This window comes from Scyliorhinus canicula, chromosome 7 (genome assembly GCF_902713615.1).
Source record: "Scyliorhinus canicula chromosome 7, sScyCan1.1, whole genome shotgun sequence".
Lineage (NCBI taxonomy): Eukaryota > Metazoa > Chordata > Chondrichthyes > Carcharhiniformes > Scyliorhinidae > Scyliorhinus > Scyliorhinus canicula.
In genome coordinates, this window is record NC_052152.1 from 29,105,022 (window position 1) to 29,129,424 (window position 24,403).

General features: G+C 46.5%; 1 protein-coding gene across 4 annotated transcripts in view; it reads right to left on the reverse strand.

Annotated features, from left to right (window-relative positions):
- Positions 1–238: 238 nt before the first annotated feature.
- LOC119968820 (uncharacterized protein C21orf62-like) overlaps positions 239–24,403 on the reverse strand; it is a 49,290-nt gene continuing 25,125 nt past the window's right edge. For 2 of the 4 annotated variants that reach the window (XM_038801653.1, XM_038801655.1), the window contains exon 2: positions 239–3,393. In XM_038801653.1, coding sequence (XP_038657581.1) covers positions 2,676–3,380 — 705 coding nt within the window. In that variant the 5' untranslated portion in view covers positions 3,381–3,393 and the 3' untranslated portion in view covers positions 239–2,675. Of the gene's footprint in view, positions 3,394–15,000; positions 15,395–19,542; positions 19,657–24,403 lie in introns of those variants that run through there. The other 2 variants (XM_038801651.1, XM_038801652.1) reach the window with 2 other exon arrangements.

Genomic DNA, 24,403 nt, shown 5'->3' on the forward strand with positions numbered 1-24,403 from the left:
TAAATACCCAGTACGCCCGGCGGTCGTCCATATACTGTAATCGACCGCAGGCCTAACATCTAGCTGATTAAAGCCATACTTTTGTACAGCAACTCGTCTCGCGTTCAATTGATGGTACATCAATTTAATCAGCAAGATGTTAGCTTCAAAATCCCTCACTGGCTGTGAAGCACTTTGGGACATTGTGAGGCCCTGAAAGGTGAATTATAAAGTAACACATAAAAGACAAGTTGAAGTTGTGCATTGTTAGAATTTTATATCAACATACAAAATAACACTTTTTCTGTGTGGATAAGTCATTAGAATTCCAGTGTCAGGCCTTCACTACACTGCTATCAAACTATACTGTCAGTGCAAAATCTAGTGTTGTTAACAGATACAACACTGCATATATTTCTGTACAAGGTTAGAAATTTGGGTGTTGAAAGTAATGGGTGATTTTAAGCAAATGACCATGCAAATGATTTTACTCTGAAGAGTGCATTTGCTGCTAGTCCGATCATATTCTCCACACTTTGGGACCTTCAGTGCTGCTCACCTCTCACAGCCCCCTAGTCACTTGCTCTCTTCTCCCTCAGTCTTCAGATTTCCTGCTCATCCATCTCCAGGTTCCCCGATTATCTCCTTCTCTTTGAGCTGTAGTGGAACAGTTGCTATGCAGTAAATAAAATTCACTTTGCACAGTGTGGAGAATGAGGGTGCACTTAGGTCATACCTTACAGCATGTGTGCTACTATTAATAGTCTTTTCGCTTGTCAGAAAAACCTCTATAGTAATAAAGTGCAGAAAGCACAGAAATCTTGCGAATCTGGTAGAAATGCAATTGAATATGTTGCAATCATGTAAGTGTTATATATGTGGCTAATAGACGGTTGGTGGTACAAATCTTTAGTATTGCTGAAAAAAGAGATACCGGGCAAGATTTTCTGGCCTCCCAGCCGCATATTTCCCGGTGGCGTGCTGATGCTGGCGGCGGGATTCTCAATTCCCAAAGTTGTCGATGGGAATTCCGGCAGGATCAGAGAATCCCGCGGGCAGCGAACGACCGGAGAATTCCAGCCATGTTGTTGAAGCTTTTCGTCTTGCACTCACCTGGACAGATGCAAGAACACCAAATTTGAAATGGACCAATAATCTATACCACAAGAGAAAAGGGACGTTGATTGGTTGGCTAGCCAATTGGTGACTCTGATTGGTCATGACTATTGGGGAGTTATTGTTCCATCTGGCTTTGTTTATTCAAAAAAAGGTGTAATGTCTCGACATATTCCTTTTGGCTGTGGAGGGCTGGTCCTTACATATGAATATATGTAGCTTCAACAAGCGTGAGTGCATTCCGGACTGATAATCTTAAATTGGTTGTTAGTGTAATTCTTAGCACAGTCAGGGTTGGTCAGCAAGTGCGAGCCAGTCGTGGGATCACATCTAATATTACAGATTATGGGGGCGATTTTGTGCCCCCTCTCTCCGCCCGTGAGAAAGTCGACATGGGCTTAAAATCTGTAGAGAAGTGAAAAACGTTCTTCTCTCTGGCGTGATCTCCACTGCCCCTCACCAGTGGAGCTGGGAGAATCACGCAGGTGAGTCTGAGAACCTCATTTTTATACATCAGCGAACACTCTCTCCAGACGCTCCCCTCCTCACGGAATCCTGACCCAGTGCCGGCGTGACGTCTCGCCGGCATCATTTACACTAAGTCTGGCCAGGCATGAGGCAGTCCAGGGAATCCCTCCAGGAGTTTACAGGTATGTATAGTCCCCGAGAAGGGGGAGGGGTGGGGGGTAAAAGGACATTCAACCCATGCCGGGGCAGTTCCAGGGCAGGAACCTAGTGTGAGCCCCATGATGGGATGACGATGACTGTTCTGCGGGGGGAGGGGATCTCTGCCGGTAATGACTGTTGCCGGGGGCAGACAGCCCTGAGACCTCAGGGTCATGTGGCCTGGGTGCCATTCAGCTGCATTGCTGGTTGGACCCCTTTAAAGATGGCACCCTGATCTGTTTGTAGTCGGTTTCCGGCTCTAAGAGTCACCAGAATGATGGTATTAACATGCACTTGTTTTTTCTAAGGGGTCCAAGATTGATGGGATTCACTCCGTTTTTCTCGCCGGGACTGATACTTTGCCATTTCTTGGTAAGATTCCGTCCTAGGTTCTGAGTTTTGCAAGCACAGGTTGGTTGAGTATGGTCAGTACTCTGCCTATTGCGAACAGCCGGAGCAATGTGCTATTTCGCATTCTTGTGTCTGTCCTCGTGAGTGCAAGACAAAAAACTTTGACAGCATGTCTCTTTTTTTTCAACTATATGTGTTATTGTTAATGCCATCTTGAGGTGCTGTAAATTGAAAAACGACCCTGATTTTTGTAACGTGATATTTGCATGCACAAAGTCTTGGAAGTTACTTTCATGGTGTAACATTCTCTTCCAAGTTATATTCCTAACCTAACATTCACAGTGAAGCCCCTTGATTGCACGTGCGGCAACATACTTCCTTGTCCTTGTTTGAAATTTCTACACAAAGATAGCCTTAAATCAGAAATAAAAGCTACTGAAGTGAATAAGGGAATATCTGGGCTTGAACATTGACCTAAAACCTGTGCACAAATGGATAATTGCAAATGCAGCACCTGAGCTGTACTTGTTCAACTGTCCGAAAGCGAATTTGCTGCACAGTTCCTAAACATAGATGAATGTCACAAAAGAACTGTTGGCCTCAGAAGGCAGAGAAGTGATGTCATAACGAAGATCTGGAAAATATTCTGCAATGTTCGTGACATTTGGCACTGAGTAGGCTTTTAATTTAGAATCCCCGTTTAACAGAGCCATATTTAAGAATGAAATGTAAAATGAGAATCCAGTGTTATTCTGCAAGGATGGCTTGACAGCTGCCCCGCCCGCGCTGTATATCGTTATGTTTTGCAGTGGATAGGCATTCGCCCTAGGATTTGTCACGCAGAGCTTCTTCAGGCCGAAGATGATGAGATACTCTGTGAGTACGGGGTTGCAGCTGCACAAAGAAAGCCTAAGGTTTGGAACCGACGAGTAGTTCAGCAGCAGTCCCACTGTAGCGGTGTCTGACACCCACACCACCAATTCATTGCTGAAGGTTGGGTTGGCTTTGTCGATATCTTTAGAAGACACAGTCTTGCAGTTGCACTCAAGGTTGGCAAGAACAGTACTGCAGTCTGGGATGCTGGAGAAGCAGCTGCAATTGCGGAAGTTGCTGTCGTTTTGAAAGATGAGTGTGTGGTTACTGCTCCTTACCACAGCCACACACACACAGCACCAGAGTGCAGCGAGGAGCACCAGCTGGTTTGACACAGCACCCGTCACCTTCATGTTTACAACATAACGTGATACAAACTGACAAAGATTTTCCATTCTTTCACAGCGCCTGAAATAAACAAAAAAAAAATGAAATGGTTGGTAGCGACTTCTTCATCATTGTCTGGACATTTAACAATAAAGCATAAAGAAAATCCCTGTTGGGTGGAGGAAGCCAAACAGTTGCTTATAGGATTTATCCTATCAATCATTCAACTGGTCACTCAACCCCTTCCTCCTCATTAACTCTCCCAAAACCTGTGCACATTCAGACCCCTGCAAGTAACATTTCTCAGGCCACTACTGCCTGGGAGGAACGAGAGTAACCAATCCCTTAAGTCAAATTCCCTTCCACTGCAAAATATACAAACTGGCCAGTATCTTCCCTTTGGCTGATTCAAAGCCATGTGGGGAATTTTGGGGGGCGATTCTCCGATATGGCGGCCAAGTGTTCGTGCCGTCCTGAACGGCGTCGCGTTTCATGACGGCGCGGACAGGGCCCTGGCACAACCTATTCTGACCCCCACAGGGGGCCAGCACGGCGCTGGAGCGGTACGCGCCGCTCCAGCCTCCGTACGCGGCGCCGAATGGGCGCCACACCAACCCGCCCATGTGCAGTTGGGCCAGCTCAATCCTGCGCATGCACAGTTGAGTTGCGCCATCCTGCGCATGCGCGGGGAACTTCTTACGCGTGCCTGCCCCGACCCAACATGGGGTCGGTGTTCAAGGGCCGGCCGCGGCGGAATGCAGGCCCGGGGAGAAGAGGTTGGCCCCCCCGATCGGTGGGCCCCGAACGCAGGCCAGACCCCTTCGGAGCCCCACCCCCGGTGAAGGAAGCCCCCTCCCCGCCCCACCACGGGCCGCCCCACCCCCACCTCTGGGCATTCCCGCAGAGTTCCTGCCGACAGCGACCAGGGGTGAATGACGCCGGCGGGACTCTTTCGTGTCGGAGCAGCCGCTCGTCCCATCTGGGCTGGAGAATCGGCGGCCCCGCTGATTCCAGCGGCCCGCACCGCGCCAGACGCGCCGGCGCAAATGGCGCCGATTCCCCGCACCTCGGAGAATCGTGCGCCGGGGTCGGGGCGCGGTTGCTCCGATTCTCCGGCGCGGGGCTCAGAGAATCGCCCCCAGATGCGTTATCATCAGTTCATTTCTTTAAAAATATAATTTTTCAACTTCATCCCCGATACTGCTTTGAATTAGATGATCTTAGTCGAGGCGATGATGGGAAGACAATTGACTCCAAGGCCCTAGAGGAAAACTCATGAAGGGCTCCCAGTCCTGATCATGAAGCACTAATTTATGATTATAAACAGGCTTGTGTGAATGTCTTCTGAGGAATAGGTTCAAGCTTGGCTGTTGGTGCTATCATATTCTACACAGTTGTGTAGCGAATGACAAGCGCTGTCTGTTGTAAGGTTCTCACACTGGATCTCTCACTTTACTTGAAATTTGTGAAGTGATCATTTACAGATATGTCAGTGTTTCAAATTATGAATTTGGGATCCTTAATTTCTTCCAAGGTCTTCTTCTTGCTGCTATTCATCTAACACTTGGACTGGTTTGGGATCTTCCATACATCTCACTGTTTTGGACATAAACGTCAACCCAAAGTATCCCAACTGCTGTAATTAAGCACTGCACAGTGATTGCTGGACACTGCTCGTGCCTGTCTTTTGATGTCACAGTGCTGACATGGTCTCCTTGCCCTCACATTGTTTTATGAGCGGGACTGTTGAGGCTGTTGTGTACCACGGTTTAACCTCACCACACAAAATGGATCGGGTTTACTGGTGAACCTCTTATCTGTCGACTTGGATGGATTTTTCTAAAGTCAGATCTTCTTTAGGTTGGAGTATATCTGAAAATGTATCATTGGTCACTCCCGCTACTATTCAATTTCTTTTGAGCTCTGACTGGGTGGCACGGCAGCACAGTGGTTAGCACTGCTGCCTCACCGTGCCAGGGACCAGGGTTTAATTCTGGCCTTGGGTGACTGTCTGTGTGGAGTTTGCACATTCTCCCCGTGTCTGCCGGGATTTCCTCCAGTTTCCTCCCACAGTCCAAAGATGTGTAGGTTAGGTGGATTGGCCATGCTAAATTGCCCGTTAGTGTCACAAGATGTGCAGATTAGGTGGGGTTACGGGGATGGGAGGGGAGTGGGCCGAAGTGGGGTGCTCTTTCGGAGGGTCCACGCAGATTTGATGGGTCGAATGGCCTCCTTCTGCACTGTAGGGATTCTATGACTGAAGGTCACTGTAGTCACAGCCTTCAGCCAATCTGTATAACTAATTTATGAAAGAGTCTACGGATGCCCCAGCCCTCTGGACTCTCTTGTTAAATTTTACCTGCTCATCAATTCTATTGCTTCTTCGGTTCAAGTAGGTGTCAAAGGACTTCATAACCTCTTCAAAGTTATCGGAAGATTAATTTATTCCTTGACTGGCAATTATTTTGTTGGCTATTGGACCGTCTGAATATAACAGCGAATTCATTTGTTCAGTCTGGTTTCTTATTCATCCCTAATGCTATCATATATTTTTTAATTCCTCTTCTCCATAATGCCCAATTTTGCACCTGGCCTGGTTCTTCCAAATGCCTTAATTGGTCTGTCAGTGTTGATTTTCCATCCATGGCCGTTTACATCACACTGTTTTTTTTCTCAGATGGCACCGCAGTAATTATTTTGTTTCTTCCTGTCATTGTTAGGATTTGGTCGATTCACATCACGATTACGGAATCATTTTAAACTTCAGTGATTCGGTCGAAAATCTTTTGAACAAATTCTTTTGGCTGGCTAGTTGCTTGCCTAAGCTTTTGTTTTTTTTAAAATAAACATTTTAGTGAGGCATTTTCGTTATAGTAACAACAACAAAATAAACAATATACATGAAACCATAAACATAGTGCAAAAGCCATTTCCCTCTTGTACAGGTCCCACCCTTATTGACCTCCTACTCTAAACTAAACTACTCCCCCCCCCCCCCCCCCCCCCCCCCTGTCTGCTGATGATTAATTTCCCGCTAAGAAGTCGACGAATGGTCGCCACCTCTGGGCGAACCCTAACAGTGACCCTCTCAAGGTGAACTTGATTTTCTCCAAACAGAGAAGCTAGCCATGTCCGATAGCCAGGTCTCCGACTTTGAGGGTTTTGAGTCCCTCCAAGCTTATAGTATCTGTCTCCGGGCTACCAGGGAAGCAAAGGCCAGAACGTTGCCTCTTTCTCCTCCTGGATTCCCGGGTCATCTGACATCCCGAAAATTGCCACCTATGGACTCAGCGCCACCCTTGTTTTTAACACTGTGGACATGACGTCCGCAAACCCCTGCCAAAATCCCCTAAGCTTCGGGCATGTCCAAAACATGTGGACATGGTTCGCTGGTCCTCCCGCACATTTTGTGCACCTGTCCACCCCAAAGAACCTGCTCATCCGGGTCACTGTCATGTGAGCTCAGTGAACAAGCTTGAATTGTATCAGGCTGAGCCTGGCACATGTTGCGGACGCGTTAACTCTACTCAACGCGTCTGCCCATAGACCATCCTCTATCTCTCCTCCCAGTTCCTCCTCCCACTTGCGCTTCAGCTTCTCGGTCTGTGTCTCCTGTGATCCCATAAGTTCCTTGTAAATGTCCGAGACACTCCCTTCTCCAACCCACCCTCTGGAAATGACCCTGTCCTGAATCCCCCTTAGCGGTAGGAGCGGGAAGGTTGACACCTGTTTACAAGGAAGTCCCGCACCTGCAGATACCTGAATTTGTTTCCCCTCGCCAACCCAAACTTTTCCTCCAACTTGGAAAGCTCCCCTCTATGAACATAGCCCCCATCATCTCAATCCCCGCTCTCCGCCATATCCGGAACCGACTGTCCATACTCCCCGGGGCAAACCGGTGATTATCACAGATTGGGCCCAAACCTGTCCCACATGCCACCTCCACTGGCCCCAAACTCTCAGGGCCGACACCACCACTGGACTGGTGGAGTACCACACCAGCGGGAACGGCAGAGGCGCAGTTAGTAATGCCTCCAAACTGGTGCCCTTACATGAAGCCGCCTCCATGCGCACCCACGCCGACCCCTCCCCCACCACCCACTTCCTGATCATGGCTATATTAGCCGCCCAGTAATAGTTGCTAAAATTTGACAGCGCCAGCCCGCCATCTCCCCGACTCAGCTCAAGCATTACTTTCCTTACTCGCGGGGTCTTGCCCACCCAGACGAAGCCCATGATCACTCTGTTGACCCGCTAAAAAAAGGACCGTGGAATAAAAATTGGGAGTCACGGAAATACAAATAGGAATCTCGGGAGGACCATCACCTTCTCCGTTTACACCCTCCGAGCCAGAGACAACGGAAGCGCGTCCCATCTCTGAAAATCGTCCTTCATTTGGTCCACCAGCCGGGCCAGATTCAATTTATGCAGATGGTACCATTCCCGCGCCACTTGGATACTAGGTACCTAAAGCTTCCCTTTACGAACCTAAAAGACAGCTCTCCCAGTCGCCTCTCCTGTCCCCTCGCCTGAACCACAAACATCTCACGCTTTCCCATATTAAGCTTATACCCCGAAAACCGGCCAAATTCCCCTGAAGCCCTCATGATTTCGTCCATCAATTCTATTGAGGCCGAAACGTACAGAAGCAGGTCATCCGCACAGAGTGAAACCCTGTGCTCCACGCCCAACCCCCCCCCCCTCCCCCCCAGACCAGTCGTCTTAAGCCCCTCGAGGCTCTCAGAGCAGTTGCCAACGGCTCTATAGCCAGAGCAAACAACAGTGGAGAGAGGGGGCATCTCTGTCTTGTCCCCCGGTGCAGTCTAAAATAGTCCGATGTAGTCCTATTCATCCGTACACTTGCCACAGGAGCCTGATACAGCAACCTGACCCAGTCGATAAAGCCCCGCCCGAATCTGATCCATCCCAATATCTCCCACAGATCGTCCCATTCTACCCGATCAAAAGCCTTTTCTGCACCTCCACCTCCCTACCTTCCGGGGGCATCATGATCACATTTCACAGCCTTCTTACATTGGCCACCAACTGCCTGCCCTTAACGAACTCCGTCTTGCCCTCCCCAATAATGTCCGGAACACAATCCTCAATCCTGGAGGACAAGATTTTGGCCAGCAACTTGGCATCCACATTTCACAGGGAGATCGGCCTGTAGGACCCACACAGCTCCGAGTTCTTGTCCCGCTTATGAATCAGCGAAATCATTGCCTGTGGCATCATCGGGGGCAGCACCCCTCTTTCCCTTGCCTCATTGAACATCCTCATCAACACCGGCCCCAATATCCCAGAGAACTTTTTATAGAACTCCACTGGGTACCCGTCCGGCCCCGGGGCTTTACCCGCCTGCATGGCCTTCAGACCTTCCACTATCTCTTCCAGCCCGATCGAAGCCACCAGCCCTACTACCCGCTCCCCGTCCACCTTTGGGAAATTCAGCCCCTCCAAGAAGTGCCTCATCCCCTCTGGCCCCGGAGGGGGTTCCCACCTGTACAGCCGACTGTAGAAATCCCTAAACGCATTATTCACCCCGACTGAATCATAAACCAGGTTCCCATCTCCGTCATTTACTTCCCCTATCTCGCTGGCTGCCTCCCTCTTTCTAAGCTGCTGTGCAAGCATTCTGCTGGCCTTCTCTCCATACTCATAGATTGCCCAACTCGCCTTTCTCAGCTGCTCCACCGCTCTCCCTGTGGTCAGCAATCTAAACTCCGCCTGTAACTTCCGCTGTTCCTTTAAAAGCCCTGCCTCTGGGGTCTCCGCATACCTCCTATTGATCTGTAGTATTTCCTTTATCAGTCGGTCCGTCTCTGCCCTGTCCATCTTCTCCCTATGGGCCCGGATCGAAATCAGCTCCCGACCTGACCACCGCCTTCAGTGCTTCCCACACCACCGCTGCTGAAATTTCCCCCGTGTCATTGACCTGCAGGTAGCTCTGAATACATTTCCTCAGCTGCTCGCACACCCCTTCATCGGCCAAAAGTCCCACATCCAACCTCCAGTGCGGGCGCTGATTACTGTCTTTACTAACCTGCAGGTCAACCCAGTGTGGAGCATGGTCTGAGATTGTGATCGCCGAGTACCCCGTGTCCACCACCCCAGCAGCAAGGCCCTGCTCAAAATAAAGAAATCAATCCGGGAGTACACTTTATGCACGTGTGAGTAGAAGGAGAACTCCTTCACTCTCGGCTGCCCAAACCTCCATGGATGCACCCCCCCCTCCCCCATCTGCTCCATGAACCCTCTTAGTTCCTTTGCCATTGCTGGCACCCTGCCCGTTTTCGAGTTTGACCAGTCCAAGCCAAGGTGCATAACTGTGTTGACCCATGACCAACCTGTGCGAGTCCAGGTCCGGTATCTTCCCCAGCACCTTTTTATAAACTCCACATCATCCCAATTTGGCGCATACACATTTACAAATATGACCTGCCCCCCCTCCAGTTTCCCACTGACCATAATGTACCGACCTCCCACATCCGAGACTATTCTACGTGCCTCAAACACCACCCGCTTATTGATCAGGATCGCGACCCCTCTAGTCTTTGAATCCAGTCCCGAGCGAAAGACCTGACTGACCCAGCCTTTCCTCAGTCTAAGGTGCGTCTCCTGCAGCATTACCACGTCCGCCTTTAATCCCCGACTTCAGACACATATTCCCTTTTGACCGGCCCATTTAACGATTGAACATTCCAAGTGATCAGCCGAGTTGGGGGGCTCATTGCCCTCCCCCTGCACCGATCAGCCATCCTCTTTTTTCAGGCCCACCTCCAGCCCGTGCTCCGCACCTCCATCGGTCCATCCCCAGGCAGCCTCCACCCCCAACCTCTCTCTGTCCCTCAGTTGACGTCCCTCCCTCGTTAGCAGAACATTCGCCCCTCACCTCGTAACAACACCCTGTAACCCAACCCTTTTACTAAATATGCACACCCCCCACTGCACTTCCATGAGCTAGCTCGCCCGGCTAGCTTGGTGGCCCCCATCCCTGGCGCCAGATAGTCTCCCACCTATTGTTCCCTTCCCACCCTCACCCCACCCCGCTCATACAAACAAACTCCAGTATCAAACAATCTCCACACAATTGCCACACGGTAGTAGAGTTCACCTCCCCCCCCCCCCCTCCCTGCATCCCATATGTGCAGTGCACCCCACTGCCTGATGACCGGCACGGGAAAAATGTCAGCCTGGCACCTTGGCACAGCCAGGCTGGCACCCAGCTGAAACTACACGGCCAGGCTGGCAGTGCCAAGGTGCCCAGGTGGCACCAGCAGTGCCAGGGTACTACCCTGCCCAGAGGGCAACCACCTGAGGGTCTCCCATCCCCTGGGAGACTCCCCCCCCCCCCCACAAGTGCCGTCCTGGCCTGCAGGATTACTCTTCCAGTGACATCACCACAATGTCATTATAGTGCCCATATCAATGCACTTACATTGAAACACTTCCAACACTTTTACAGTCGTGCATTTAACCTTCTAATGTGATTGTCCTTGCACCAATTTGCCATGAACTGTGATGTTCGACCCTCCCTTCTCAAACTCTCAGCAGAACCAGATTTCCAGATCCACTTATATACGATAACTGATCCTTCCCCTCTCATTCTATGTTCTTCAGGCACGAGGAGATGTCTTTAACACTAACACTGTGTACAAAGTGCAACCAGCAGACTCTTTGCTGCAGAGAGCAGTATTTATTGTCTTGACTATACTATCTCCTACCACTAACATTTCTTTTCATCCACCTAGTTGAATGGCCTTTTGTACAGTGACTGGTCAGTTTGCTTATCTAACCAACAGACGTTCCCTCATCCACACAAGCAGCGGAAACCTTGTACCGGGTTGGATAAGGGCAAAGGCCAAAGCTCTTTCTGCACTGGGGTTCCCTTACCTGCCTGACTTGGAGTCGCACACTCTTACTCCCAGATCACTAACCAGACTGTGCCACTCTCGAACCTAAAGACTGTGATTGCCTCCTGAATCAAAGTGTCCTGGTAACTCTATCCCTCCTCGATGCATTGCACATCTGTACCTCAAACTCCTTGAAATGTTCCTCGACAAAGACGTATTGTAAAAAGGCTGGGTGGAATCACAATGCCCTCCATGGTCGCCCACATGCTAGGGATGCATACCTCCTGCACTGACATCACTATCTAACCTTGTTTTATATGGTGACTAATTAAAGTTTATGGGGGTGAAATTGATACAACAGCAATGCCAAACTGCTTGTTGATAATCATCATCACCACTGCTGAAGTTCACAGAACAACAGCTCAAACACTTTTTAGACTAATTTCTTTGTCTCACTGTCACCTTTAAATGGTTTGAAATGAATAATCTTGGCAATACCTTCCAAGTAAATGGAAAATAAAAACTGGTGTAGTGTATAATCGGCCAGCTGATTTACTACCAGTTTGTTTTGCAGCGCTGGTTTAGACCAATTCCACACCCATTCTGTTTAATCAACTTAGACTCTTAACTAATTATTTAATCCAGTAGGTTAACTGGATATATTTGCCTGGAAAATACCCCGTCACCTTCCCTAATGCTGTAGCATCACTTTGTGATTTTATTTCTCCCGTGCCATTCACAGACTTACAGCCGCTCAATGCCTTCACTCCCTTTTTAAACTGTTGTTGCTCAGAGTTTCCACTCTTTTCGCCACAAAAAACGATAATGTGCATTCGCATGGCACCATTAACTTCGTAAAATGTCCCACGCCGTAATTTTATCTTTTTAAAAGGGCTGTCAGTGCTCAAAAGCCTAAACACTAAAAAAGAAAGCCAGGGGCATTAAAATTAAACAGTTACAAAGGGTACAACTCATACTTGCAATTTCAGGCACCGAACATATTAATTGACAAAGCTATTCGTTTAAACTGGAGTGCTTTAATGATCTTATCATTGCAACTGCTTCTTCGTAAACCATTGGAAATGAAAGTTAGGAAAGTTGTAAAATGGGTGGGTGATTTACGGTCACCCGCTTGAAGCCATCACACAAAGTCAAGTTCCACCCCAGTTAATCTAATCAATTCCATCTTTATGTTACTAGTCCAGATTTCACGCTGAGTGGCAAAGTGACAGCACCTGCTGCAGGCCACATAGTGAGTAACCCACAGAGATCGAGAAGTCTCTGCGATTTCCAAGGTTTTGTTTTCAATTTAGAGTACCCAATAATTTTTTTCCAATTAAGGGGCAATTTAGCTTGGCCAATCCACCTATCCTGCACATCTTTTGTGGTTGTAGGGGTGAGACCCGCACAGACAGGGGGAGAATGTGCAAACGCCACATATTGAGTGACCCAGGGCCGGGATTGAACCGGGGTCCAAGCGGCGTAGGCAGCAGTGCTAACCCCTGCGCCCCCATGCCGCCCTCCCAATTTCCAAGTTTTACTTAAGTTCAGACAATTGTTTAAAATTTTAATGTTACCTCCCTTTATTTTCTCCTGCTTGAAACCGGGACATTGGGAATATAGCAACTGATTGCAGTCTGAGGTTCTCCTAGAACTTACAGTGCAGAAGGAGGCCATTTGGCCCATCGAGTCTGCAGCGGCCCTTGGAAAGAGCACCCTACCTAAGCCCACATCTCCACCCTATCCCGTAACCCAGCAACCCCCACCTAACCTTTTTGGACACTAAAGGCAATTTTTAGCATGACGAAGCCACCTAACCTGCACATCTTTGGACTGTGGGAGGAAACCGAAGCACCCGGAGGAAACCCATGCAGACATGTGGAGAACGTGCAGACTCCGCACAGACAGTGACCCAAACCCAGGTCCCGGCGCTGTAAAGCAACCGTGCTAACCACTGTGCTACCGTGCCGCCTCATGACAATGGGTTACAGCAGGACAGGCTCATATTTATCTCAGTGTGATTTGGACCTATTCAGAGAAAAAGCTATTCTCAGTATCAGAGGCAGGCCATTTAAAACCAAGATGAGGAGAGGTTTCCTCACTTAGATGGTGGTGAATTTGTTTCTATCCCAGAGAGTAGAAACGTAATCATTGAACATGTTCAAAACAGAAAATGATAGATTTCTGGATATTAATGAACATCAGGGGATATTGTTTACGTGGGGAAAAATGGTGTGGAGATAGATAATCAGCCATGATCTGGCTTAACGGGCGAATGGCCTCATCCTGATCCTTTGTTTCTATGTTCCCAGAACGCATTTGTTTCTGGATCAGTAGCTGAAGGTGAGCTATCTTTATTTCAATCCAGTTATCAACAGAATCCACCCACAATAGTTATTCTTATATTTTTGTTTCTAAACGGTGAGCTGTTTCAATACAAGTCTGAATGTTGACCTTAAGGGTGACTCTGTCCCGTGCCATCTAAAAATTAAACACACTGAGCAAACACATTGCTCACTGTTTCAAAGGTCATCCACACCGTTACTTCAAACAGAAAATACGGAGGCGTGATTACCATAGTAGCCACATTTTATGAGCTGATTTTTCATCTTTCAAGGGCAGTGGAAAGAGCCATTGCAATTGTTCCTGAGTGTAGCCTGGATTGTACCAACAAAATCACCTCAATGCAGTCATTTAGCAATACTTGTTCTTGTCCAAAAATGACTGGTTTAATAAATATAAATCGTTTGCAATTTCTGCACTGAAACATTTTGTGAGAAAGAATGATCTTCCTGGTTAAATTTTATTTTATAGTGGATATCGAGAATATACAGCAGTAGGAAAAAAAGTTTGATGTCAATTTTTCATTTTGTTGAACTATAGTCATTTATTCAACCTGATTCCAATGAAATGCCGTATGCTTCCTTGAAATATTCGAGAAAATAACTGATGTGCATAAATTAAAGGCCACAGGGTTGATCTTTTGCAAATACATTGACAATTCTCTAACATACCCCAGTGATATTTTCATAAGAAGCAATTAGGCTTCACATGATGCCATTGGCAGCTGAATTATCCAGAAGGAGGTCATCATTTTAGTTTTATCAGTGTCAATGATGAATCTTAATTTGTTCCAATTCCTTCTCTTGCTTTGCTGAAAGCCGAGGCTCGTGTTGGGCTGTGGTTTCACAGGCACCAGCTGCCCTGTGGTATTTAAGCCAAGTGGCCACTGTTGATGTGTGAATTATATGAGGTCTTTAACTGAGTCTCGGCAGAGCATTTAGCCATGGTGACATGAAAATTGAGCCCAATCCTGTTCTCACCCAGGATCTGCACGCACAGTCACTCGTAGCGATTGTGACCTGGCATCCTGAAAGATCTTGCCCTTAACGAGCCCAAATTCCAGCTGCTGTCTTGGCTGAGGTCAGCCAGTTCAGCACAAGCCATGGATTCAATCTTGGACTTTCCCGATCGTCATGGCTAACTGCCCTACTATGCAAATTATTCACCTACGGAGCTGGCGGTGGGAGATGGAGCGGAGTCTTCACGCAAGTTAGGGATTTTCCCTCAAGCTCCTAATCTTATATAAATCTATCCGTTGGATCCTTTTCAGAAAGGCAAGCTATTCTGATTAAAGCAGAGCAGCACGTGTAAACAGGTGAAAAGGCGAATAATTGTGAAACATCATTTCGGCAAAAGCGCTAACATGGAGTAAAGTCTGAAACAAGCTGAAAGAAGGAGGTGTTACTTCTCAAGCTTGAAGCAGCACACACGCCTGGCAGCAGGATCCACAAGCAGCACATGCACAAAAGAGAAAAAGCATATGACTTACGTTGCGCAGACAAAACATTGTTAAACTCTGAATCAGCCGTCATCAGCATATTCAAATAATGCAAAAATATAGGTAGAGCAACTTGGTTAAGTCATCAGGCGGAAGGATAATTTTCTCCAATTGCATCTGCTTCTTGTTGCATGGTTATTTAATTACTGCTTCATAGCAACCTGCTGGCAGCTGGCTATGTGTCTACTGTGAAATATATAGGGATGGTTCCAATTACACTGTTTTCTGTCTTAATCCAGAAAGCAGACTACTGTACTGAAGCTGCCGTGGCTCATAGCTGTTGCAAATGTGTTTTTTTTAAATGGTATATAGGTGGGAGCCAAAGAAGTCTATTTGTTTCCTTTTTTTAAAAAATAGTTTCCTGCCAGTAGGTTGCTACAGAGAGATTTTGGCAAATGGGGTAAGTTTCTGCAGGGTGCTGTTTGTGTACTCCTGCTGCTGATCACCATTCTCTTGTTCCTAGGTTCTTGGCAGTCGCCAGGCTAAGACACAGGGGAAGAGCAGCAGCATGAGCACACAGTCTGGAACGGGTCCACACGGCGAAAATATGAATAACTTTAAAATGGATCAAGTTAGGAAAAACACTCTTCGTTATTTAGACAGGTTTCCACTGCTCCCACTAGTGTTACTGAATGGGATAATATTTGAGCTTTAATGTTAAGAGCAATGATACCCTTAGATTGATATACCAAAAGGAGGCCATTTGGCCCATCGTATGTGTGCATCATGCCTCTTTGAAAGAGTCACTCATTTGCTCTTTTTCCACAAACCTTTTGTTTGACCTTTTTAAGCATGTCTAATTTATTTTTGAAAGGTACTTTTGACTCCACTACACTGTCCTTTTATGCAGTTCACTGCAGCTGATAATAACTTGTTGCAGGAAACAACATTTCCAGCTGTCCATTCTGGTTCTTATGCCAATTATCTTAAACTTGTGTCCCCCTAGTCATCAATCCCCCCCCCCCCCCCCCCCCCCCGCCCCACTGCTGATCCCCGGCCACTGGGGAACACTTCATCGGTGCCCAGCAATTTCAAACATTTTCTGCTCCTCCACTCACCTGCCTCTGCTGAGGGTGATTCATACTTGCGGTGCATAGTATTCATTTGTATAATGAATTTTGCTGTTGGTCCTCTCCATCTGCTGAACTGTTATCAGGGACGGGATCTACCAGTCACTCCAGTAGCAGGAATCTTGGTGGGCAGGGGAGCTTAATTTACTGGGAGGCCAAAAAAATCAGTTTCTCGATGGCGGGATGAACTTTAGCAATTGTTTTCTTGGGCGTTTAAAGCAGGTCGAACTTCCCGACAAACAATGCCGGAAGCCCTATCGCATGTATTAGAATCTCCTGCATGTTCATTAAAAGGCCATCTCGCTAGAACTAAGTTCCCTGCCAGCAAGAAATTCGAACGTTCACAGCTGCGCATGAGTGGCATGCGCCTGGAGAGGTAGATTTCTTCCATAGAATTTCTATCCCAAGCGTACTGTGCAGAAGTAGGCCATTCGGCCCATCGAGTCTGCACTTACCCTCCGAAGGAGCACCCTACCTCAACCCACACCCCCGTTCTATTGAATTCTCCCTCAGCGTACTCGAACAGGCACCGGAATGTGGCGACTAGGAGCTGTTCACAGTAACTTCATTGCAGTGTTAATGTAAACCTACTTGTGACAATAATAAAGATTATTATTCTTATTATCCCGGTAACTCCTTAACGCCATCTAACCTGCACATATTTGGACTGTGGGAGGATACCGGAGCACCCAGAGGAAACCCAACGCAGACACAGGGAGAATGTTGAAACTCCACACAGTCACCCAAAGCTGGAATTGACCCCAGTTCCCTGGCATTGTGAGGCAGCAGAGCTAACCACTGTGCCACCGTGATTAACATATGAGTTGTCTTTTTTAGTTAGCATCTGTAAACACCGGCCTATGCTTGCGACCAAGTAGTGGCAGTGCAAGTTGCATGGTGGGTGACCAAGGAAGGGAAGAAGGGTTAGCATGGCAGCGTGGGGCAATGGCCGGCAAAGGAGAAGGGACAGTGCAGGCTGTCTGGGTCCCCTTTAAATATGGAACCTGGACCTTCGACCACATGACGTAATGGCGGGCGCAGCAATTTCCTGCTTGCCCCCACCATGAGAATTGGCAAGCTTGTCATGCATGCATATGTAATGAGCTGATCAACACAAGATTGTGCATGGTCTGCTGACCTGCACCTCCACTCTCAACGCCCCACCCCCTCCCTCCCCACACACATACACACCCCAACCACCCTCTCAGCCCATAGAAATCACTCACTTCCGTGCTAACCACCAAACTTTGACTCCAGAACAGAAGATTTCAGCCGAGGAGTGGGAACCCTGTGGTTGGTGTTTATTTTGTTCATCTCCTAACTTAGCGACTGAAGTGTGATTCAATATCCTTAACTTCAAACTATTCTCTGTCAACGTTTATTTTATTAAATCCTGTAACCAGTGAATTTAGCTGATCATATTTTGAAACCACAGGTTTTCAGGTTTAGAGGCCAAGGTACATACTTGTAGCACAGTACATTGTAAGACTTCCACTGATTTTATGATCTACATTGAACAGCAATTAAGACTATGAACAATATTAAATAGTTTACATTACAGAGTATATACTATTAAAATTAAAAATATGTGAAGGATTGTACAATTTCATTATTTTTGAGAAGCCAATACGTTGAGAAACAGGGGAAACTATTTAAATGGCATCATCACCATTTTGGAGATGGCTAGGCACCGGAAACGATTTCAGACTTAGAAATGTGCCCAGAAAGCAGTAGATTCATCACAGGCTAGCAATGGCGACAATACATCTGGGACTTCTTTTCATCACATAAGTTCTGCCAATGTGTCACAAGGATATTATTGTGTTGAATGTTTGCAAATAACTTATGTAACAAGCTATAAGGGGTGACAATAGCCTTTTAAAAGCAACTGATTATGACAGTAAAATGGCTTTGTTCTGATTTTTTGTTCCGAAAACATTGTTTAATATTCAATAACCAAAACAAATTTGCGGTCTTCTGATGTAAGGTATGTTTTTATGGCAAGTTATGCTATCTTTGCTTGCACATTGGCGCAGGAGAAAAACATTCAACCCCTTGAGCATGTTCCACCATTCAATGAAGCAGTGGCTGATCTGTACCTCAGCTTAATTAAATGATTTTGTTCTATATCCCTTGATCACAGTAATGCACAATTCAAATTGACTCAGCATCTGAGGCCTTTCTGTTAATTGTATATCAATTGTGGTTAACTATTTGACATTAGTTGGGTTGTTACTTGAGCACAGATAAAGAGACACTTACTGACACTCAGATGACGGTTGAAATAGGAGGTATACTGGTATTTAGAATATGTCACTCTGTGAATAAAACTAAATGGAATAACGATTACCCTGGTTTCATCCTTCGCTAACTTGCTATCAGAAATTAAACACTTGAGCGAGAGAATTCCAAATTCCCAGTAGTCTTGTTGTGAAAAATCTCTTCCTAATTTCGCACCTGTATGGCCCATTCTAATTGTAAAAGGTTGCCCTCTTCTGGATTACCACAACAAAGGAAATATCTCTCTTTACTGTGGCAGTTGTAGCTTTATGGTTATCATTGTGCCTATGAGTCAGAAGGTTGTGGGTTCACGTCCCACCCTCAAAGACGTGGGTGTGCTGTGCTGTTGGGGGTGTCATCTTTCAAATGAGACATTAAATCAAGGCCTTCTCTCAGGTGTATGTAAACATTCCGATGACAATATTTTAAACCATGAATAGTTCTCCTGGGTGTTCTGGACGATATTTATCCCACAGCCATTAAAAAGAAAATATCTCTTCCTTGACACATTGCAAAGGTGATTACACCTCAAATGTATTTCATTGGCTAGAGAACACTTTGGGGTATCCCGAGGTTGCAAAAAGGCACCATATGAAATGCAAGTTTTCCCCCCTTTTACCCTACTGAATTATTTTAGCATGTCAAATGTCTTGATTAGATCACCCATCGGTCCTCTATATGTTCCAGCCAACTTGTCCTCATAATGTAACCCTTTAAGTATCATTTTTTTAAATAGAAATTTAGAGAATCCAATTATTCTTTTCCAATTAAGGGGCAATTTAGCGTGCCCAATCCATCTACCCTGCACATCGTTGGGTTGCGGGGGCGAAACCCATGCAAACACGGGGAGAATGTGCACATGGATCCAGAGCCGGGATCGAACCTGGGACCTCGGCGCCGTGAGGCAGCAATGCTAACCACTGCGCCACTGTATTGCCCCTTTAAGTATCATTTTGATCCATCTGCATTGCATCCTCTTTGGACAATATACCCTTCCTGAGGGGCAGTACCAAGAACTGCGGTACTCCAGATAGAGTCTGATCTAAGCTCTATAAATCTGTGGTATGACATATTTTTCTTTGTAAACACGGCTGAAATATGTTTCACATGCAATATTGTCTTCAGCTACTAAGACCAATCGTTTCCACTTCTGCAACACTGTCTGTCTGTAACTCTACCGTACCTCATTGCCACTGAAACCTCAATACTTGCTGTTGGTATTTCCATTGGCTGTTCTCGTGCCCACATCCAACTCAACTCCAGCACAGTGCGATCAAATAAAATCAGCTGTACTAGAATCTTGTGCTCAAATCATTGGGTTCGAGGGTCGTCATCACCAAAAACGGTTTGATGAAAATTTTGACCTACAAGAGCAAAAAGTAGCAGCCTTCATTGCCTGGCAGAACAACCCAAGATCGCAAGTTAAGAAGGCTGCATTGTAACTGCCCAAGGCTGCTGCTCAAAGAAAAATCTGGAAGACATGCAACATGTGGTGGGAAGAGAAAGCCTGAGAGCTCCAATAATGTGCTGACCAACATGACATGTGAAGGATTTTTCGAAGCCACCTGGGCCATCTAAATAGACCAAGGTCAAATGGACAAAATCCCCTCACTCGCAGGATGGTGCTGGCAGATGAGCCAGTGCTGGAAAGAAAATATTTTCAACAATTCCTCAACCATGGGTCCACAATGGCAGCTGATACTTGTCAGTGCCCTGTGGTAGAATCCATGGATGAACCATGATCGACGGGAGAGTTAAAGACAAGTAATCAAACAGATGCAAAACAACAAAGCCTGTGGCTGTGATGTATTCCAGCTGAGGTCTTCAAATCTATTGAGCTTTTGTTAACATCAAGATTCCATGCATTAATTCCATTCACCAACCCCATCTCTTCAAGGTGGCAATAATTTCAAAAGGGAGATGAATTATTCTGTGGAAACTATTAAGGTATTTTCCTCATGTCTATAGCAGGGAAAATCCTTAAACACATTTTCCTGAATTGTGGCTGAGGAAAATCTCCCACATTCGCAGTGTGGCTTTAGACCTTTCAAATTAATCTTTTTTTTCGACTTTCAAATGGCCAATGGTCCAGTGGAGGACAAAGAAAATACTTCACAGACACCCCAAAGTTCTGCTGAAGCTCAGCAGCATTGGCATTAATCACTGGGAGGAGCTTGGTACTGGTTATCATGGAAGCCTCATTGTGCTTTCAGTCATAAAGTCTTAATGATGAGGCAGAACAATGGCAGAGAAGAAAAGACAAAGAAGAAAATCCTGCACTCCAGACCCCACCACCTTGTGGTATATCCTGCCCCATGTGCCCAAAGATCTGTTGGTCGAGGATCAGCCTATTCAGTTACAAGAAGACCTATGATTGAAACCCGCCACCCTGATTGGACATCATTCTCGAATGGAGGAATAGATGATGATGAAGACTCATCAAACCTCAACTTTCTAGAGGCAGGAATCAAAGTGCTTCACTGGATTTTCTAATCAGAAGGCATTTAGCATGCAGGGTGGGAATTTACTTGAGACTGCTGCTCATAGGCCAACATATCGGAAGATCTCTTTAGCTAAGCTATTCAAGAGTTATTAAATATACCTCAAAGCAAGTAGGACTAGCAGCCACCACTGGCATTACATCGAATTCATCGAATTAAGTGGAACGTACAGCACAGAAAGAGCCCATTCGGTTCAACAGGTCCATGTCATTGTTTATGCTCCACAGGAGTCTCCTCTCACTCATTCTCTTTTAGCCCTATCAGTCTAACTTTCTATTCCTTTCTCCCTCTTGTGTTTATCTAGCTCCTGCTCAAATGCATCAATGCTGATCACCTCAACTACTGCTTGTGATAGTGACATCCATATTCTAAACACTCTCTTTTTAAAGAAGTTATTCCCTACTGGAATTATTAGTAAGAAATCTTACAACACCAGGTTAAAGTCCAACAGGTTTGTTTGGAATCACTAGCTTTAGGAGCACAGCTCCTTCCTCAGGTGATGAAGGAGCTGTGCTCCAAAAGCCGGTGATTCCAAACAAACCTGTTGGGCTTTAACCCGGTGTTGTAAGACCTCTTTCTGTGCCTACCCCAGTCCAACGCCGGCATCTCCACACCATGGAATTATTCGTGTCAATCTTGTCTTTATGGTCTCTACTTTTGCTCTCCTCTGTACATCTTCTCTGCCACTACAGTACTCTAATGAATCCTTTCGGAATCTGAAGAATTTCTATCAGGTTGCTCTGCAGTTTTCTCTTCTCAGACATGGCAATAACATTGCGAAACAATCTCAATACAGAGAGGCAGTGGTCTTTTTGAATCCCATGATGTTGAGACCCAGCAGCCAGCCATCTAACTTCCTTCTGTAACTAAAGAGCATCCAAGTAGGAGAATAAGGTAAGGTTCTGGAGCGCACAAATCACACCCAATTGTCAAAGTCAAACATGGAGTTATAAAAGCAATTACCATATGTATTTAACATATAATTTTATTATACTTTAAGAATATTTAGAAACCTTTCTTAGGGTGATGTAAAATAAACATTTAGAAGATAGAATGAATGGTAGTTTGAATTAGTCCAGGGGTCAATAAAGACAAAGGTGTATTTGACTGGAAAATGTATATAATTCTAGAAATGATCTGACCGAGGCTTAAACATTGAGTGGCTGAATTTTGGCAGGATGGGGCCACTAATTGGATGTGCTGGGGTGTTATTGCTTTGGGTGGATGAGGCAAGGATGTTGTCTATTACAATGTTTGGAAGAGGAAGCAAGCACAAATATGGTGAAAAGACAACTGATATGGAGGCACGTCACTCAATCTGATTGCAGTTGACAGAGTGTGCAATATAATTCTACAAGATCATAAGACGTAGGAGCAGAAGTGGGACATTCAGCCCATCGAATCTGCTTCACCATTCAGTGAGATCGTGGCTGATCTGAAATGATAATCCTCCACTCTACTTTCCCGCCTAATCCCCATAACCCTTGATTCCTTTACTAATTAAAATCTGTCTCAGCCTTGAACATACTTAACCACTCAGCCTCCACATACATCAGCGGTAAAGAGGTCCACAGATTCCTCTGAGAGAAGAAATTCCTCCCCATCCCTGCTTTAAATGGGTGACCCCTCACTCTGAGATGATGCCCTCTGGTCCTAGGCTCCCCCACAAGGAGAAACAAGTATCTCAGCCTCTACCCTGCCAAACATTCCTCGGTATAATAAGTGGGTGGAAGAAAGGTTATCCTGATTTGAAAGCAATTCAGCGTATCTTCAATCAATCCAAACGAAAAATATTAAGGGCCTAGAGACAATCACAATTAATAATACATGACATTGGTTGTAGCAGATGCAAAATCTGCAGCTGGCTCCCCAGTAACCCAGGCCTATGGAGGCAGTTGTCCTCACCCACCTTCAGATGGTCATGTCATGATCTGTAGCAATGGTTTGTGGAGTCATGGTAGGTGCAGCCAAACTTTGCTAACCTTGGTGTCTGCTGATCTCCCTTGTACCTCCTCATTCAACTTATGTTACTTCAGCTATGACATTGTGTATTTTGTACACGCATCCGGGCCAAGGCCCATCATCAATTTTTACTTTCATTTGTGGCTGCCATGGGACTCTTCAGCTTGCGACACAGATACGTTATGACTGCGAAAGCATCCGTGGTGCTTCATATTGAAAGATTTTTGTAAGTAATATAAAAAAATCTGTTCCTGTTCAGCTGAAGTTTCATAAATGATTCAATTCAGATCAATTTTCCATTGATTTAGTGGGGCATAAGGGACTTTCTTTGGAGTTATTTAAAAACAAACTTTCCAACCCTGCTCAAACTGCTGCCACCCATGGTGGTGTCACCTGAACCCAGGCCTTTCTGACCCAGAGCTGCTTGAGGGCATCGTGAAATTCAGCAGCCATCTCCAAACTTCAGAATATTGAATACATGTGTCCTAGTCTTGCACCAAGTCCTTGGGTGGGATTCTCCAGCTGCCATCGGCGTAATTGCATTCGGCGAATGGCCGGAGAATCCCCGTTTGCGGCGAAATCGGGAAGGCGCTGTTTTTGCGATGCTCCGCCCCCTCAGAAACGGCGTACTTGGGGAGTATGCCGCATGGACGATCTCAGGATGTCACCTCAGGCCCTCCCCTGATGCTCCGCCCCTGGTGGGCCAAGTTCCCGAGGGTGTTGGTCACTCATGCTACTTTCCTTCGTGACCCCGCGTGGTGGCTGCGGACTGAGTCCAGTGCCGCCACAGTTGGGGCGGGGGTGAGGCATTCAGCAGATGGCGGGCTTTGGCGGCGGCTTGCGGTACTGGTGGGGGGTGGTCCGGGAGTGGTGAGGGGTGTTACTGGGAAACTATGTGGCAGGCCGGGTCCGCGCGGCCAATGCCGTGCGCGTACGCGGCAACGGACCCGGCAATTCATCGGCCTTATCCGCAGGTAAAGCCGGGGGCTGTATGCTGCGCGGCTGCTAGTCCCCCACCCGACGGAGGATCAGTGCAGCTTTTGTGCCGCTTTTTGTGGCGTAAAATGCCATGGTTCCCATGCCGGCGTCAACACTTAGTCTGCAAATCGGAGAATCCAGCCCCCTATCTATAGTTCCATTCCTCTGCTACCTTGCCTGTCTCTAATGCCTTCAATTTAAAATAACATATTTAGTCCCTTCATGGCTTTCTTTCCTCCTCCAAATCTCTGTAACTCCCTGAGTCCTTCAACCTCCCCAAACTGCACTGGGTTTAAAAACTCCAGCATCACGGCCACAAGGCGACTGTAAATACTCTATTTTTCAAAGCAATCACTTGCAATTTGAAAATTGAATAGAAAGTGAGTTGTTGGTTTCATGATCTGTTCAAACCCTAAACACGCAGCTTTTGTTAGTTCAGTGAATGCCGGACTTTATGGTATGTTTTCTTTCAATTAATGAAACCCTTGGTATGTTGTTTGTGAAATATATTTCATCACCATGGAGATCCTTTGCCGCTGGAAACTCCTTCGTTTGCTTTCCCGGGTGGAAATCCAATTTTTAACATGATACAATTTAGTTCCC